Source organism: Lissotriton vulgaris, chromosome 2_1 (genome assembly GCF_964263255.1).
Source record: "Lissotriton vulgaris chromosome 2_1, aLisVul1.2, whole genome shotgun sequence".
Taxonomy (NCBI): Eukaryota; Metazoa; Chordata; class Amphibia; order Caudata; family Salamandridae; genus Lissotriton; species Lissotriton vulgaris.
This window is the reverse complement of record NC_141687.1, coordinates 842,515,670-842,535,518: the sequence shown is the minus strand read 5'-3', so window position 1 is coordinate 842,535,518 and position 19,849 is coordinate 842,515,670. Positions and strand designations below refer to the sequence as shown.

General features: G+C 45.7%; 1 protein-coding gene across 1 annotated transcript in view; it reads left to right on the top strand.

Annotated features, from left to right (window-relative positions):
* The window catches only part of LOC147731271 (transient receptor potential cation channel subfamily M member 8-like), a 416,422-nt gene that overhangs the window by 356,851 nt on the left and 39,722 nt on the right, over window positions 1-19,849 (top strand). Inside the window, exons 25-26 of the mRNA XM_086954174.1 lie at window positions 208-398; window positions 5,163-5,262. Coding sequence (XP_086810300.1) covers window positions 208-398; window positions 5,163-5,262 — 291 coding nt within the window. The remainder of the gene's footprint in view (window positions 1-207; window positions 399-5,162; window positions 5,263-19,849) is intronic.

Genomic DNA, 19,849 nt, shown 5'->3' with positions numbered 1-19,849 from the left:
AAAATCCATTGGTCGGTCTAGACTCTATTACCTGTTTTAAGGCATGCCTAGAGATATAATGTACTTTAGCGATTGAAATAATGTCATTTGTATTGCACCTTCAGTACACCTGAATCTACACTCCTGCTGATCCTGCTTTAGAAACTTTATAATTCCCTGTGGTAATGGTATTCCCCATTCTTCCGCTCCACTCTTTTGGAATTCTAGTTTCACCGTGGATGCTGTGCAGAGCAACACTGACAAAACATGGAAGTTCCAGCGCTACTTCCTGGTGCAGGAGTACAGCTGCCGCCTGCCCATCCCCTTCCCTTTTGTCATCTTCGCCTACATCTACACCATACTGTGGAAGATCACTGCCTGCTGCCGGAAGGAGGGCCCCAAAGAACCACCAGTGTGCTGTGAGCTTCACTTTATTTCCATGTCTTGCTATTATTCGCTGCTTCCTTCAAATAACTACGGGGCATATAATCAAGGACCGGTGTTAAAATTATCGCTGTTTTATCGGCAGGAAACTGCCGATAAAACGGCGATAATGGGCTTGATAATACGCCCTTGTTAATTCCCATAGACGCCCATGTTCTTGTGTTAACATGGGCTTCTATGGGAATTAACAAGAGAGTATTATCAAGCCCATTATCGCCGTTTTATTGGCAGTTTCCTGCCGAAAAAACGGCGATAATTTTAACACCGGTCCTAAGAGTGGAAACAAAGCAAATACAATAATGTAGTACAAAATAAGAAAAAAGGTATGGAAATATGAATCATTTAAACAAAGGTGAACATGTACCACTTCATGAATGAAAGAAGAAAAAATAGTAGATACTAATAGAGAAAAGTAGTTTAACTTTTAAGTGCCAGAAGAGAGATTTTGAGAAAATAAGAGTATACAAGGACGAGGCATGCACAGTAATTCGTGGAAGGCAACCAAGTGAAGCTCAGGAGTGTGCTCATCAGTGGAAACTAAAGATGATTGATGGGATGGCGCCAAATCATGAAAATATTTATATGGAATATTATAAAGGACTGGTCGTTTCCGACAAGCAGAGGTTGTTGAAGGTTGGCCTGCCACCCTCTAAGGCCCTAATTACGAGTTTAGGTGTTCTTTATCGCACATAATAAAGAACAAAACCAAGGGGTATGTACATCTATTTCTAGTTGGTGAGGAGTAACAGGCGGAGTTTTTGTGTTAAACGCCCCAAAATGCGCATTGTATGGTAAATATCGTACAATTTCTCCTCTTAATTTTCGGCAGGTCGACCTGCTGAAATTTAAGGAGGGTTCAGTTATGTAACGCGTCCGATAATTACAGGATGCGTTAAGTAAAACAAAACGAGTAAATCATTCTAAGCAACAACTTGATTTGTAATAAAGCAACTAAAAAAATTAAGGAAGAGCTGCGAAGCTGACAGCAAACATCTGGCATAGACTGCTTGGTAAAAGGAATGGGTTTTTCCCTAAAGATTTAGAGGAAAGAAATTAAGCGTTACTGAACTGCAGACTAACTGGCATATTAGAATTAGCTTTCGGGAAAAAAGAGAACAGTTCTGGGTAACTGCAAGCGCCACCCAGAAAGCCCAGCATTTGAAAGGGGAATGTGTATTACTAAGGGCCTTATTACGGAGGACAACCTTTACAACGCAACTTTTACAACGCACTACCACGAAACCTTTGCAACGCAACATCCATTACAACGCATGCCATTACAACGCAACCATTACAATGCATGACACTACAACGCATACTACTACTACGCATGTCATTATAACGCAGTCATTACAACGCATACCATTACAACGCATAGCATTACAACACATAGTAGCCTTACACTATCCAACACTTACCCTACTGTTGCACCCCCTGGAGTTAGAATAGTAATTTTCACCCCTACACTATCCAACACTTACCCTACTATCGCACCCCCAGGAGTTAAAATAGTAATTTTTACCCCTACACTATCCAACACTTACCGTACTATTGCACCCCCTGGAGTTAGAATAGTAATTTTTATCCCTACACTATCCAACACTTACCCTACTATTGCACCCCCTGGAGATAGAATAGTAATTTTTACCCCTACACTATCCAACACTTACCCTACTATTGCACCCCCTGGAGTTAGAATAGTAATTTTTACCCCTACACTATCCAACACTTACCCTACTATTGCACCCCTGGAGTTAGAATAGTAATGTTTACCCCTACACTATCCAATACTTAACTTACATGCAATGTAATGTTATGTGTTGTAATGGTATGCGTTGTAAAGGTAGTATGCAATGAAATGGAATGCGCTGTAAAGGTAGTTTAAAAATTTTTGTTGTAATGGCATGCGTTGTAATGGAATGCGTTGTAATGGATGTTGCGTTGTAAAAAATGTGTTGTAAAGGTGTGCGTTGTAAAAGTATGCATTGTAATGTCATACATCCTTTATTACGAGGTGGACTGCCGAACCAGTGGTGGCAATCTGACCACCGCTCCATTGAGGGCCCCCCACAGTATTATGAGTATGGCGGTTGGACCGCCACAGTACCTGTGTGACCTCCGGGATCAAGCATCCCTTGGTGGTCATGCAGCGTTAATGAGCACTAATATGCTGGGGGTGCTGCTGCAGCACTAGTTGCCTGTGCACCACCCTGTTACTTTCATGGTGGTGAGCCCGCCATGAAAAGGGTGGTGGAGAGGCAACATAGGAGGCCCCTTCAGCGGCCCCTGCTGCATCTGTATCCAGGAGGTGCATGCAGTGGGTCACATCTAATGCCCACCTGGTTTTGCACCCCAAGTTCCGGAATGGTGTGGTATGTATGCCACACATTGCAGGAAGGTGTAGTTGGTGCTCTGAGAGCGGCGGTCTTCAAATTACGCTCTCCTATTGTATTGTATTGTAATTGCATTTATATAGCGCTTACTACCCCTGACGAGGCGTCAAAGCGCTTTTTCGGCGGGTAGCACGCTACTCCGGGACCCACAGAGAAATTAGTGTTGAATTAGTATAGTGAAACATGCAAGTACATTTTAAGTGGTGGATAGGTTAATCAGTTATTTGGATTTGGAATGATATATGAGCCTAACAGACTGCCACATGACTCCTACTATGGGAGGGGGTCGCACCATGGCTTTGGCGGGCCTACAGCAGATGGCACTTTGCACCATCCGCTGCAGGGCTTCTAAAGTCGGAATAAGGTCCCAAGTGTGTTCAAGCAAACACTATTCCTGGATGCAAGGTAAGGAGATAGCTCACAGCCATGAGCCAAAAAGCAGATTGTGGAGGAAGGTATTGTTTTAAGTTTGCGAATAGTAAATAACATATATCTGTTCCTGTAAACCGGTCTGTGAACCTCTTGGTTTTGACAAAGTCCATTTAATACTGACAAATATGAAGGAAACAGAATTTAAAATGGACAAGAAAAAACATAACTGAGCAAAAAAGAGAAGCTATACCCAATAAGATACATAAAGGTGGCTGGTCTTTGAAAGGAAGACCGATGTGAAAATTCAAGGTGGTTTTCGGAGGATGAAAACAGGTGGAAGAAAGAGGATGGAAGAACAACCAAAAGTGGGAATCACTAATCAAAACAAAAATGTAGCAGGGTAAGAATAAAGATTTTAGCTGAAGAGAAGGGGAGGAAAGACCACTATTTACGAAAAGCTGAGTAGCAGAAATTTACAGATGTGAGCACTGGAGGAAATATTATAGCAGAAGGAAAGTACTGGGTAAAAGAAGACATCCTGATTATGGCAGCGAAAAATGGGGGAAGGCATGTGGGGGAGGCGTAGACGAGAGTGAGAGAAAGGTAAACAAGCGTAATATTTGTTTTCTTTTGTTTGATAAATCATGGAAAGTTGGGGATGAAAAGAATCGATCAGCCAGATTCATCACTGTAAAATCGGCTCGCAAAGGGCCAGATTCTGAGAATCTGGCCCTTTGCGAGCGCAATTTTTGCATTTGGGATTCATCATCCCAAATGCAAAAATCGCAAATTGCGAAATCGCTAAATTGCGAGGAATTGCATTTAAGGAATCTCTATTTGAGATTCCTTAAATGCAATTCATGAACCATTTTTGAATTGCAAAATCGCTATTTTTGGCCACTATTTACCACGAAGTCCGACTTCGTGGTAAATAGCGAAAACTTTGAAAAAAGCACTTTAGTGCATTTTTCAAAGTTGTATGTTACACACACACATGTCCTTTGGACATGTGTGTGCGCAACATCAGTCTACATTTACATTTCAAGGGTGCTACAGGGTGTCCTTTGGACACCCCTGGCACCCTTGAAATCGCATCCTTATTTGCAATTAGCAAATAGCTAATCGCAAATAAGGAATGACTCCCCATTCATTCCTATGGGCCTCTAGGCCCATAGGAATACATGGGGAGTCATTCCTTATTTGTGATTAGCAATTTGCTAATCGCAAATAAGGAAGCTGTAGAAATCGCAAATAATATTGCGATTTCTACATGAATCCCGTTTTGCGAGTCATTAATAGCGATTCCTTAATAATCTCTAATAAGGACTCGCAAATCGGGACATTGATGAATCTGGCTGTATGTTTTACTGACGTTCAGATGAATCATGTAGCTGGAAGATTAAACAACTATTTATCAGTGTAGAAGTGACAGAAAACGCTCAAGGAAGGGATATTGTAGGAAGATGAGTGATGTGGATGTAGTACGAGGGAGATGCAAGGATAGAATCCTGGTTAACATCATAACCAAGAGGGCAGAGTGAATGGGTCATTAAAGCAACAAAGCCACCTTCTCAGCTCCCTCTAATTCTACACAAGGTACTAAGTTAAAAGAAGGCTTCGCGGTTGAAGACTGTCGTGCGCTCTTAGAGTTTTGTTTGGATCCCAGTTCTGGAAAAGTGGGGTGCTGCAGTTGAGGCATGAGAGGCTTTGCCAGTGACCACAGCTGTATTTGGGTCCCTGTAACTGGAACAACGAGGGGGCTGCATTTCAGGGCCAAGTGCTATGGCACCACGATAACTTCAATTATCGGCATGTATGCGTGTCAGAAATCTTAGAATTTACATTTCTTTTATTTTAGACGTGTTTATTAAAAGAACTCTTTGACCAGCAATTTAATTATCCATTCCTCGGGTTGCAATGTTGTGTTTCTAAGATGTCTCCATATTAACTCATAAGCACAAATCTTTGCTCTAGGCTCTACCTATGAGGACATAGACCTGCTGGCGTGGGAAGCCATCATGAGAGAGAATTACCTTGTGAAAAGCAGCATCCAGGAGACAGACAGCTCAGAAAAGTAGGTTACTATGGGAAACACCACTAAAAGCTTGTCTAACATGTGTGCCCCTCATCCTTTCTTCCCTACACAGCACTAGACTGAGGTTTTAGGTGACCCTGACCAACGATAAACACACAGAGCGCTTTTTTTTACTTTTTCATTTTATGTTTCATGTAGACCATAAACATTTCAAAGGTCCTGTGAAATGCACCACCTCCTCTTTGCTATTGCACAGATAATCTGTAACTCTCTTAATATACTCTGTCTTGCAGCCCACTCTAAGGGCCTGATTGTGATGTCAGACGGACTGGAGTCTGTCCGACATCACTCTGGAAATCTAACCGAACTACCTCCTGTCGTCGGTTCCAGCCCAGCTATTAGGATGCAATCCTATACTTTGCTATGAGAGCATGCATTCCGAAGGAGCAGGGGTGCAGTTCATCCCTGCACCTGGTGGAAGGCACCTCAAGGTGTCTGCCACCAGGTGCCGGGATCAATAGGTGGGTATGATAGGTGCCCCCTAGGCCCCCATTCGGCGTCCTTGCACCCATGGAGGCCCTGCTGGGGTCCCCAAAGATAGTTTCCCAATTACTTTTTGTGTCGAAAAGGCCGGCACAGAAAGGCAGTGGGAAACTGCCATCGTAATCTCTCAGTCAGAAAGAGACGCCCGGATTGCTGAAGGCCTTCCAAATGGTGGACGGGCTCTAGCCATTTGGAACTCCTGTTTGTAATAATTTCGGACCGACTCCATCAAAATGAGTCGGTAAGAAATTATTACAAACAGGAGATTACGATGCGGTAAGGATGGCTGAGACTGAGGGTTGGAGCCATTCCTTACCGCATCGTAATTGGGACATAAATGTGCAAATAGCCAGGAATATTCCGCTTGTAAAGCATTTAGGGCCAGATGTACATAGACATCCATTTGCAATTTCGTAATAGTGAAATTTTCGCTATTAGGAAATCGCAAAAAGCTATGTACAACAGTGCGTTTTAAACTGTTTGCATTTCCCAGTGGGTTGCAAGGGAACTGCCCCATTAATATTCAAGAGGCGGTTCGCAATTTGCGACCCATTGGAAATGGCTGCCACTCACAGGGATGTTGGACTGCTGGGGTCAGCAGACCACCATGTATGTGACTTCTGTTAAATAAAGCTGTGGGACCACTGCCTACTCTTAAACATTTTTGCTGCCCACATTCACAAAGGAAGGTGTTCCTCTGGGACACCTTCCCATTTGCGGATGGGTTACCGCCAACTTACAATTGGTAGTAGCTGCAAATGTTTTGCGACCGCATTCCCAGTTGCAAAACATTCCTACATACCAGTGCAACTCACTGTTAGGAAGGGATGCCCTTGGCATGCCCCTTCCTAATAGCGACTCACAAAACCAATTTTCAGTTCGCTAATAGCTTCCAAATCACAAATAGGGCTTTGTACACTTAAAAATGCTTTTTCTCAAGTCACAAACAGCCTGATTTTGTGAATTGGGCCGTTTGCGAGCTGAAAAAAGCTTTGTATATCTGGCCCTCAGTTCTAGCTTTTGCATTGGACAATTTTAAGTTAGTAGATGATTCCCATACGGTCTAACCTGCTGTCATACTTGTGAGCAAAAAGCACAGGGTACATGATATGCACATGAGCAAGCAAGGCATTAAACAAGTACTGCCCAAATTGGAATCCCATTTCAAGTGCATGAAAGCTCTTAAATGGAATCAGCTTTGCAAGTGTAACCAAGAGCTTAGTTTAAAAAAAAGTTTGAAACCCACATTTTGAAAATAACAACACTTTAACCATTGTGACAGCTTGGCACTTGAATCTAAAGTGACTAGGGCTGGAGGTTGTGTAGTAAATCGTGCCAGTTAAGCTAATTGTAAGGCAAGATTTGAAAAAACATTACTATTTTTCAAACTGTTTTGTACTATATGCTTTGAAACATAAAATAAGATACACACTCAAGTTTGGAAAAATACCTTTTCACTAAATGTGTATGAATACAAATATTTCAAACTAAAAGTTTCAAATTGTTAATCTACATTGCGTTGCCTCGTTTCCACTGTACTTTACATTCAATGGCATAGTAGGAAATTTTAACAATGTCTCAGATTAGGCCATTCTGTATATATTTATATTGTGAAAAGTTTTCTTTGCTTTTGAGAAATTCAGTAGTGAGTATTTCAGAAAATCTCTTCTATGGATCCCTCTGTTTGCTGATTAAGGTTGCATTTTTAGGTCGAAGGCCTAAAAGGCTGCGCTTGCGCAGTCTTAGGCATGAGATTTAATGATTTGTAGTAGCGCAGAAGGTTCCGCCTCCATGCCCTCTCTCTCCTTCATTGGCTGGCTTCCTAAACGGAGGCCAGCCATTGGAGGAGAGAACGGTCACTTCAAACAAGCCCCGTCTTTTTCGGATTTGGGGGCGTGATTTTTTGCGTTCTTTAGACAGTGACGTTGCCTGTCACTCAGAACCACAAAACCACGCCCCCAAATACGAAAAATACAGAAGCTGGCGGGCGCCATTTTTTCTCGTCTCCCTGCGCTCTCACTCCTCCCGTTCCGAGCTCCAGGCGTAGGAGACACAAACTCTGGCTTCCCGTTCTTGCCTTCTGCCCCCAGGTAAGGTTCCTAACTGTTTTCTGTTTAGCCATATCTTCGCCAACTCGGAACCCTCCCTCTCGTGTTGTATGTCCGTGTTTTTTATTTCAAGGTGCGGGTAGAATCGGGCTGCTGGCGGGCGCCATTTTTTCTCGTCTCCCTGCGCTCTCACTCCTCCCGTTCCGAGCTCCAGGCGTAGGAGACACAAACTCTGGCTTCCCGTTCTTGCCTTCTGCCCCCAGGTAAGGTTCCTAACTGTTTTCTGTTTAGCCATATCTCCGCCAACTCGGAACCCTCCCTCTCGTGTTGTATGTCCGTGTTTTTTATTTCAAGGCTAATAAACAGGCTTGCGCAGAGCGACTTCATTAGTCGGGGAAAGCAACGCGATATGGCGGGGTGATGGCCTGGAAGTGACAACTGTGTCTGCACACAGGAGAGCATGGCTGGAGGGAGAGGTGGGCGAGGCAACAAGTAACATGGAGAGTCGAGCCAGACTCGAGCTAAGAGTCCGGCTGGACTCTCAGAGCACGATTCGAGTCAGGATCACACAGTTTGGTCACACGTGGAGCCAGGATTTTTAGTTTATCATTATGCAATTCACCTATTAGGTGGCTACCTCCGTCTCTCGTTTTTAACATCAACTGTTTATGCTTTGTTTTCAATTCTATGTGCGTGACCCTCACAGCCTCTGTCCCTGCAGCACATCTCGCCTCAGCCTACCCTGGGCCTCGCAGTGTGGGCTCCCCCTCTCTCACCTCACCCGCACAGTCCCTCCCCTCTGTCCTCTTACACCCCCATCCCTCCACCACTTCCACCCCTCTGTCTCTGCGCACCCTCACAGTTCTCCCCCCCCCCCCGTCGCCGCCCACCCTCACAGTCCTACTCCTCTGTCATCTCGCACCCTCACTGTCCCGACATGGCAACGCCGATTTCCCGCCGATGATACCCGGCTGTCGCTTCTGTTTAGCCATATCTCCGCCAACTCGGAACCCTCCCTCTCGTGTTGTATGTCCGTGTTTTTTATTTCAAGGCTAATAAACAGGCTTGCGCAGAGCGACTTCATTAGTCGGGGAAAGCAACGCGATATGGCGGGGTGATGGCCTGGAAGTGACAACTGTGTCTGCACACAGGAGAGCATGGCTGGAGGGAGAGGTGGGCGAGGCAACAAGTAACATGGAGAGTCGAGCCAGACTCGAGCTAAGAGTCCGGCTGGACTCTCAGAGCACGATTCGAGTCAGGATCACACAGTTTGGTCACACGTGGAGCCAGGATTTTTAGTTTATCATTATGCAATTCACCTATTAGGTGGCTACCTCCGTCTCTCGTTTTTAACATCAACTGTTTATGCTTTGTTTTTAATTCTATGTGCGTGACCCTCACAGCCTCTGTCCCTGCAGCACATCTCGCCTCAGCCTACCCTGGGCCTCGCAGTGTGGGCTCCCCCTCTCTCACCTCACCCGCACAGTCCCTCCCCTCTGTCCTCTTGCACCCCCATCCCTCCACCACTTCCACCCCTCTGTCTCTGCGCACCCTCACAGTTCTCCCCCCCCCGTCGCCGCCCACCCTCACAGTCCTACTCCTCTGTCATCTCGCACCCTCACTGTCCCACCCCTCGCAACCTCACTGTCTCACCCCTCGCACCCTCACTGTCCCACCCCTCTGTCACCTCTCACCCTCACAGTCCCTCCCCTGTCATCTTGCACCCTCACCCCTCTATCACTTCCACCCCTCTGTCACCTCTCACCCTCACAGTCCCACCCCTCTCTCACCTCTCACCCTCACAACCCCACCCCCTGCATTAAAATACTGCTTTCACTCTCTGCGGTGTCTCTTCCCATCGTCCTCACGCCCTCTTCCTCTCAGCCCCCATCCCCCCACAGTGTTCCCCCTGCATCACCACGAACCGTCTGCCCACCGACACCCCTTCCCTGCATTTCTCCACCCTTACATCCTCACCGTGTGCAGCCCCCCACCTCACACCTCCCACTCCTCCGTCACCCATCCTGTCACACCTCCCAGCCTTGCGTCGCCCTCCCCCTCGCTTCACTCTCACAGTGGTATCCCTCACCTGTCACGCGCCTGCACGCTCTCACCATCCACTCGCTTCCTTCCCATCGTACCTCTCACTGCCTGCATCACCTTGCCCATACCTCCTCCCCCCCCCGCAGACTCCCAGCGCCTGACCCTATTCATGCTGAAAGCTGGCAGTGTTTGCTGCATCTCGTGATTAACCCCTACGTGTCCTCGCCCTGCCTGTCGGTGCTGCTGGGAGCTATGCCTGCCCTCCTCCGGAGCAGACTCCGCACTCTGCCTTAAACATCTGCCCTTTGGGACTGCCCTTGAACTCGGCACCGCTGCCCTGCCCCTACCTACGGTGGGCAGGAGCCCCCAATGCCAAAGGAGCCCGCTGGGGGGCACTGAGCAGAGAGGAACTTTTCATTTGTGGAGTAAGGGGAGTTTCAAGGGCTGAGGATGACGTCACACGGGAAGCTGCGGAAGGAGCGAGGGGTGCTGGCGGAGTACGAGAGCCAAGTCAAAGGTAAGTGCCCCAAGCCGCCGCTCCCCCCCCCCCCCCCCCCCCTCCGTAGGTGTGTGTCTGAGGCCTGCTGGAAGGGTGGGAGCTTTGGTGTCCGTGAGCGGGAAGTGGTATAAACATCATCATTCTGTGGGGTCTACACTCCTCTCAGTGCATCTTATCTCCCCCCATAGAGCATTGATGTCTATACCACTCTCAGTGCATCTCATCTCCCCCCGCTACAGCACTGAGGCCTTATCATCTGTCAGTGTATCTCAAGCATCCGACTGTCAGAAACTGAGGCTAACACACCTCTCTCAGTGCATCTCACCCTCTGCTGCCAGAGACTGCGGCCTTATCATGTCGGTGTATCTCACCCCCTGCTGCCACAAAACTAAGACTGAGGCCTGCACACCCCTCAGTGCATGTCAACTTTCCTTCTGCCCGAGAAATGACACATACATAGCTCTATCAGTGCATCTCACCCACCCCCCCCCCCTGCTGCCAGAGAACTGAGGCCTGCACAGCTATTGCCATTGTAAATGACAATACCATTTATTTATATATAAAAAAAAATGTCTTCTTCCTTCGCTTTTTCCTTCTGATCCCTTTACCTCCACCTTTTTTGTGCTAAAAGAATGATAATACCTGTAATCAAGTGTGTGTATCCGTGCCTTCCTTTAAGTTCGCTGTGCTTGCTCCCCTGCCCCCTGGCTGTGCTTGCTCCCCTGCACACTGGCTGTGCTTGCTCCCCTGCCCCCTCGCTCTGCTTGCTCTCCTGTGTGTGTGGCTCTGGGTGTTTGTGTGGGCTCTGAGTGTGTGTGTGGGCTCTGGGTGTGTGTGTGGGCTCTGGGTGTGTGTGTGTGGGCTCTGGGTGTGTGTGTGTGGGCTCTGGGTGTGTGTGTGTGGGCTCTGGGTGTGTGTGTGTGGGCTCTGGGTGTGTGTGTGTGGGCTCTGGGTGTGTGTGTGTGGGCTCTGGGTGTGTGTGTGTGGCTCTGGGTGTGTGCGGGGGGCTCTGGGTGTGTGTGGGGGGCTCTGGGTGTGTGTGTGTGGGGCTCTGGGTGTGTGTGTGTGGGGCTCTGGGTGTGTGTGTGGGGCTCTGGGTGTGTGTGTGGGGGGTCTCTGGGTGTGTGTGGTGGTCTCTGGGTGTGTGTGGCTCTGGGTGGGTGTGTGTGGCTCTGGGTGTGTGTCTCTGGGTGTGGGTGTGTGTCTCTGGGTGTGTGGGTGTGTGTTACTCTGGGTGTGTGGGTGTGTGTGGCTCTGGGTGTGTGGGTGTGTGTGGCTCTGGGTGTGTGGGGCTCTGGGTGTGTGTGGCTCTTGGTGTGTGGGTGTGTGTGTGGCTCTTGGTGTGTGGGTGTGTGTGTGGCTCTGGGTGTGTGGGTGTGTGTGTGGCTCTGGGTGTGTGTGGTGGTCTCTGGGTGTGTGTGTGGTGGTCTCTGGGTGTGTGTGTGGTGGTCTCTGGGTGTGTGTGTGGGGCTCTGGGTGTGTGTGGGGCGTTGGTTGTGTGTGTGGGGCGTTGGGTGTGTGTGGGGGGGCGTTGGGTGTGTGTGGAGGCTCTGTGTGTGCGGCTCTGTATGTGTGTGTGGGTGGCTTTGTGTGTGTGGCTCTGTGTGGGTGTAAATGCAATAGGTCCTGCATTTGCGAGCGATTACGCTATTGGCATTGTAAATGACAATGCCATTTATTTAACGATTAAGCTATTGGCAATGTAAATGACAATGCCATTTATTTATGAATAAAAAAAAAAGTCAACAGCAATGCCAATAGCTCTACCTTTAATAATGCCGAGACCATTGCATTGTAAATGCTTGTTATTAACTTCCCTATGGGTCCCTCTTTCTGGGAGGAACAACAAACACACATCTAAGCAGAGAAAGGCCTATAGTGATTCGTTAATGCTAGTGAATGATATGAGGTCTGTATTCACGGGTTCACACTCTGCGACTCTGGGCAATAGCTTGCTTAATCTCCACAACGGCCCCTCGCGGCGGGATGCCTGGCTTTCACCTTGCGGATACCCTGCCGGGGTTATCTCACAGGGGAATACCAGGACGGGTTCCCTAAGCAAGCGCTTAGAAACCGCTCGGTGATTTGCGCTATATAAATTCCTGTACATTTACATTTATGCCTTTTCACTTTGTGAGATTCATTCACTGATATTTTGGTAACCACAGATCGATGCTGATTCACCAAAAGGTAAGGTTTAGAGGCAGACAGCCAAAGCTACATCGCAGGGTTGACCTCTTTGTCCTACCCATAGCTCTAGTCTACTATTTGCTCATACGTTGCTCGGGAATGGACAAGGAGTGCAGACTACAGTGCTTTAAGGGCCCTGTCCAGGGTCGGCTTCTCCATTATGGTGGAGGAGCGTTTCCCCACTGTTGATACCAGCATGAAAACATGCCAAATAAAATGATAATAAAGCAATTAATAAAACTGCTTTATTATCATTTTATTTTATACTAGCAGCCCGTCCCGACGTTGTCCGGGTATGAATTGCTGCTGGCCAGTAGTATATTGTTTTGTAGGATTTCGTTTTGATAGCATTTCTTATCTGTGACAGGCCTATGAAACGCTCTGATTCAGAGTGCACTGCCGATGCACTTAAGAGTGCGTGTTCAGTAGTGTGTGAACTCGAGTTTCCCTACTTTATTTTTCCTTGCAATATTATATAGCGCGAACTCGACAACATGGCATGAGCACAACTTACATTACAGAAGAACACATTCATTTGTGGTAGGCACGGGGAGACAAAGCGATTTGCCTGGAATCACAGGATGTTGAGCTGATGCAGAGATTCGAACATAGCTCCCCAGCTCTAAAGTTCGCAATTCTAGAACTTATGGCGGGAGGTGTGTCTAAAAGTGTATGTCGGTGCTGGCCATCAATGAGAGAGACCTGTGCATTTTTCAAATGGGTGGTGAAAAAATATGAGTATGTTGCTGGAGATGTGGGCCGCCCTGCCACCAATGTACTTACCAGGGGAGGGTAAACACCCATTATTCCGCAACTTTCTTTCCGCATACCATCACCCCGCATACTTTCATTACGAAAGTACCATGACTCCGCAATGCCATTATAACGCATGGCATTACATTTTATATGCTTTTACCACGCATACATTTACAACGAAATTCGTTGTAAATGCATGAATGATAAAAGCATGTTTTTTTAAATGTTTGGATAAGGTAAGTATGGGTATAGGGGTATATGTTTTGGGGTACCGAGGTATATGTTTTGGGGTGTTTGGGTATTTTAGGGGTTCAGATATAGTTTTGGGTTATGGGGTACAGGGGTAGTTTTAGGGTTTAGGGATAGGTATGGGTTTTGGGGTACAGGGGTATTTTTAGGGTCCAGGGATAGGTTTGGGTTTTGGGGTACAGGGGTATTTTTAGGGTCCAGGGGTAGGTTTGGGTTTTGGGGTACAGGGGTATTTTAAGGGTTCAGGGCTAGGTTTGGGGTTTGTGGTACAGGGGTATTTTTAGGGTTCAGGGCTAGGTTTGGGTTGCAGGGGTATTTTAGGGTTCAGGGGTAGGTTTGGGTTTTGGGGTACAGGGGTATTTTTAGGGTTCAGTGGTAGGTTTGGGTTTTGAGGTACAGGGGTATTTATAGGGTTCAGGGCTAGGTTTAGGTTTTGGGGTAGAGGGGTATTTTTAGGGTTTAGGGATAGGTTTGGGTTTTGGAGTACAGGGTATATTTATAGGGTTAAGGTGGGTTAGAGTAAGGGTGGGTTATGATTATGGGGTGCAGGGGTATTTAAAGGGAGCAGGGTGGGATTAGCACACAATATGAGATATGGTATGAAGGGCGGAACGTACCACACGCCCCCAGCGTTTGTCACGCCCCCCAACACACGCCCACAGCACAACGCAGACACGCCCACAAGGGACTACTTTGCTGGCACGGTTCTTTTACCTTTTAAATGTATATGGTGGGCGTCTGCATAGCCTATGTCCTTCTGCTGCAACTGCCCTTTCCAACGCTGTATTGGGTGTTGTGATTGGTGCTGTGGTTTCTGAGATTACCTGACTCAAAGGTTTGGGCTCTCTCTTTATTATTTTAGTATGGATGTAGAAGGGAGCTGCAGCCAAGTTTAGATAGCGGGCCATCAATAGCTGGAGGAGGAGTGGGCACACGGCACCAAGTTTGTATGTCGTTTTGGCCGGCCATCTTAGGATGGCTAAACCGGCATGCACACTTGGATATCTCTTTTTAAAAAAAAAAAATGTATTGAGCAAAGCAAAAAGAGGCCATTTTACAAACAATTATCATCATCAGGATTTTGAACTAAACATTTTGCATTCACTAAGCCAACTTTAAATTAGCTGTAAACTAACAAGGATCAGAATAGCAAACCATAATAAAAATCAGCAAGTTATGCCAGTGAACAAGCCGGATCTTAAACTACTTACAACTATATAAGTTTTGCTATTCAAATGCTAAAGTGCATGGTGCTACAGTACTCTGGGAGGATCCCCCTACACTATTAGAAAAAGTGCAAAAAAGTGCCAAAGTACTATAGTGCTTTTTAAGTGTGCTTTTTAGGCACACAAAAAGCGCAATGTGCTGAACCGTCAAAGTAATATAGTGCAAGATCAATAACATTTCTATTCACACCATTGTTTCTAAAATCTTAAAATACTTCCATAAAGCCTCAAATTTTCTTGTAGCACTTACCTTCATAGCATTTACTTCTTCAAAACCCATAGTACGTTGCATTATAGTTGTCCACTTCAAGTAGGAGTGGAGATCCTCTGACCTCCAACTCTGGAGGATTAAGGAGCGGGCAACCAAAGAGCTGATCGCATTAAAAGTCGCCTCTGATTTTGTCAAGTTTCCCCTTACTTTAGAAATGCCAAAGAGGGCTACCAGATCTTCAGGGTCTACCCTCTTTTGAAATGCCTGGCTTATAGCCGAGAAGATCTTCACCCTGAAAAGCTCTAATTTTGTACACATGAACAAAGTGTGGAACCAGTCCCCTCCCCCCTCAGAATGGCAACGGAAACATGTATTTTCTACTTCCGGATATCTTTTACTAAGGGATTGGGGAGTGTAATATGCCAAGCAACGAGACAGGAAAGCCATCCTTTAAAGTTGGCAGCTCTTCATGCCTTACTGCCCAACTGTGATATTAACTGCCACTCCTGACTAGACAACATTCAATTAGTTTCACATGCTACTCTTCCTAAACATTTCTCGACCACGAGGGACACATTGAGTTTCGTCAGCAGCGAATACCAGCTACCTACCCCCTTTAATTTGGCACGAAAAAGGGAGCATATCTGGCTTATTAGGGCGCCACTTAATGTAGGATTATATTGTTTTATAAAGTTTGTAACCTGTAGATATTACAAAAACAAGCTTCTTATGATCGATATATCTACTTTGCACCTCTTGCCAGGTAATTATTTTAATAATCATTAAAAATGTCCCAACTCCTCTAATCCACAATCTTTCCAGTTTTTCAGATGACTAGAAAGAATTTGGAGACCCAAACTTTTGCATTCCATCAGCTTTAAATATTGGACACCGGAGGAACCAACTTTTTTAAAAAAAGAATTCAGTCTAAAAGCAAAATCCTTAAGCATCTTATATCGAGTTCTTTTCTGCAGTTTAGCTATTTTGAAGAATGTTGGTGTTTGTGAGCCTGATTCCTGTACCATTTTATCAAAGAAAAAAAATCAGTAAATCCCTTTAGTTCCAGTAAGCACGCTGCCAGATCTAAAATCGCTGCCTCGTAATAAGATTGCATTCTAGGCAATGCTAGTCCACCCTGCTTAATGTTTAACTTGAGTATTGACTGCTTAACCCTGGAGGACTTTTTACTCCAGACAAATTCTCTAAACATTAATTCCAGCAATTTAAAAAATGTAGCATTAATTTTCAAGGGAAAACCCCCTTTACAACTGATGGATCGCATCGCGCTGCCATCGCAACGCGACTATTACATCGCACCCGGCATCGCAACGCAAGTTATCCCGACGCATGCTACTACATCGCATTATAGCTTGCTTAATCTCCACAACGGCCCCTCGCAGGGGGATGCCTGGCTTTCACCTTGTGGATACCCTGCCGGGGTTATCTCACAGGTGTATACCAGGACGGGTTCCCTAAGCAAGCGCTTAGAGACCGGTTGGTGATTTGCGCTATATAAATTCCTGTACATTTACATTTACATTTACATTCACATAGACATCGCTAGCGATGTCTATGTGAATGCGAACATGCTCGCAGATGTCAATATTTAATATTACATTGTAATATTAGTAGCGAAGAAACGGGTGTCAAATACATTAATAAACATGTAACAGGCTATAACAATAAATTCATAAACATGGAACCGAACAGACTCGCAGATGTCAATATTTAAAAAAGAACAAGGCTCAAATCGAACATGCTCGCAGATGTCAATATTATAGCCTTATAGCCCGCCGTAGTGGGCTATACCCGCTATTAAAGGCCCGCTGAATCGTTAAAGGCGCGGGCCGAAGGCGAGGGACTTTAACGAGACAGCGGGACTTTAATAGCCGGTATAGCCCTGCTACGAAGGGCTATAAGGCTATTAGAACATTCTGCCACTAGAGGGCAGAATGTTCTGACACATTAAACAAAGGGTTCTCGAAGCTCGAGGGGATATAAATCCCCTCGAGCTTCGAGAAGCCTTTGAAGAACATTGGAATGTTGCTCTGCGGGCCTTTACCGGCCCGTAGAAGCAGGGAGCACTCCATTGTCTGCAATGGAGCTCCCAACATTCCAATGTTCTAATTAATATTACATTATAATAAATATGAAACGGGTGTCAAAGAAATGTGTTTTTGTATGTGGAATTGCCGCACAAGGCAAAGGGAGAGGATGTGGTCTGACGGCTGGATGGATGGATGGATGCATGGTGGATGCATGAATGATGTGATGGTGGATGGTGGGTGGGTGGGTGGATGCCTACTGTAGAATGACTTTTGAGGCGCGTAACTTCTTTGTCGCCAGAAGCATTCATAGAATCTCATCAGCTGTTAATGGAATTATGACTGGAAGAACGGACGAGGTTGCACTGCCATTGCAGTGAGCGGAGTCCTCATCCGAGATTTCATTTTCCGAAGGCTGCATCGTTGGTGATCTATGAGCCACCCACAGGGCAACTGACACCGACAAGGCCTGAGCCCATTCTTCCCTGGCCTGTTTTGGGGTAGGGGCCCTGTAAGGCTGGAGGTCCTGGAACCACAGGCCCTACTGTTATGGTATTTCAAGGAACCTGTTGGTGGATGGCATCGTGGTTGCGCTGTGGTGGCAGAAACCTCATAGCTACGCTGCTCCACCCAGTCCCAGGCATAACCTGGCTCTGTAAAGAAGTAGGTCCTATTGTTTACATCACTTTAAGTCTGGCAGGGAATAGCAGAGTAGAGAGCAGGACCAACGGGTGTCAAAGGAACGTGTTTTGGTATGTGAAATCGCCGCACAAGGAAAAGGGAGAGGATGTGGTCTGACGGCTAGCTCTGCCGACTTTGGTGCTGGCAACCAAGGTTCGAGCCTCCATTGCGATGCCAACGTGATTTCAAAAACATTGCTCAATGGATAGAATGGATTAATAAACAATAATATTTAATAAACATGGAAACAACATGTGATTTCATGTGCAGGGGCTCGAATATATGGATAATGATAATGAATGATGGTTGGATTCATGATGGATGCCTTTATTTATTTATTTTGAAAGTTTTATATAGCGCAAACAAGATCTTTGCAGATATCAGAGCGCTTTACAAAACCGGGAATGCCAGCAAGAGAGTGGGGTTACACATAATAAGTGGGAAGGGTAGGTACGTGAGGGAGCAAAGTAGTACAGCACATCAATAATACAAATATAACAGTTAAATGTGTGCATAGATAGTCAGTAGCGTCAATAATACAGGCGAAATACATAGTCAAAGAGTTCGAACAGAGAGTTAAATGTGTGCATAGATAGTCAGTAGCGTCAATAATACAGGTGAAATACATAGTCATAGAGTTCGAACAAAGTAATACAGGTCGGTGTACGGTCTTTCCAGATCCACGCTAATAGGTCAAGTGTATTTGGCCATAAAAATAGCTTTTACTTCTTTCTTAAAAAGTGTGAAGGTGCGCCCTAACAAAGTGCATCACTTCGTCGGGGATCAGGAAGGCAAAACGGATTGATTTAATGAGCCTTTAGAGGGCCGTGTTTTAAAACCACAGAATCTCATTTGACACAGCTGCAGCTATTGGCTCTCAGATGGCCCTGCAGTGTTCACGCGCTCCTCCCATTGAAAGGAATGTACATCAAAAATAATTAGGAGGCAGGAAAGAGCAGGGAATCAAAAATTAGCTAGCATTCGCGCCAAGAATTTTCAATTCTATTAAGGACGCGGAGGCGAGGATTATGCTTCTCTTTCTTATATTTGCTACTCACAGCAGCCAAAGAAAAACGTTTTGTATGCAAATAAAACTACATTTCCCATGATGCTTGTACGTATGTCACATCCTGCATAGCCCAATAAGACCTGCTGTACCCTGTGTCTCCTCCTCTTTCTTTGCTCGAACTTATATAGTCCACACATTAATAAATCCAGTCCAATCCACGGAATATGAGTCCCAATAAACATCCTTCAACCTGGAAGAACCATCTTCACACTGGAAAGTTTACGTCTTCTAAGCCAGAAGAACACCTGCTCCTTCTTCTTTACTCGAAGCTGAAAGGAATGAGACAGGAAAACCCGTAACTTCTGCTGATACAGAGTATCAAGTACATGCGGGTGGATAATTATTACCAATACTGTAATAAACCGGGTGGGATAATCCTCGCCTCCGTGTCCTTAATAGAATTGAAAATTCTTGGCGCGAATGCTAGCTAATTTTTGATTCTATTACAGGACCGGAGGCTTCGGATTATGCTAGTTTAACGCTTATCCACACAACTACAGTCTTAAATATCCCACCGGTACATAATATACTGTTTCAATATAGTCTGAGAAAATCAATCATTAGGATTGAAACTTGCTAAACAATGAGAATCATCAAAACAAGAATGATAAGTATGGTTTTTTGAACAGACTGCGTCTCACCATTGGTTCTGAACACCCATTCCGGCAAAAATGCCCTCAACTATCGGCTATAATAGCCTCGGACCCACATATAAAATGTCAATAATCATCAACAATAATATGAACAATTATACGCGAAAACCTCAGATAGTAAATCCGAGAATCACCGTTGTAAGCCTTAAGGTATTCGAAGAAACACCGATAAAGTGCATTATTTCGAATTCGTGTGACCAGGCACTGTCCACATGCAGTCCAGACATTGCTTACAGAGCAAACTTCCTAGAGTAGATACTGTACCTGTAAAACGCGGGCTTGCCTCGCCGTAGGAACACCTAAAGGTGTAATGCCTCGTAATACAGCCTGATCATATTTAATGTCCGGTCGACATACTATTATTTGTCTATTAATAAAAAGGAAATCACGAGAATTACTCCTGGCTGGGATTT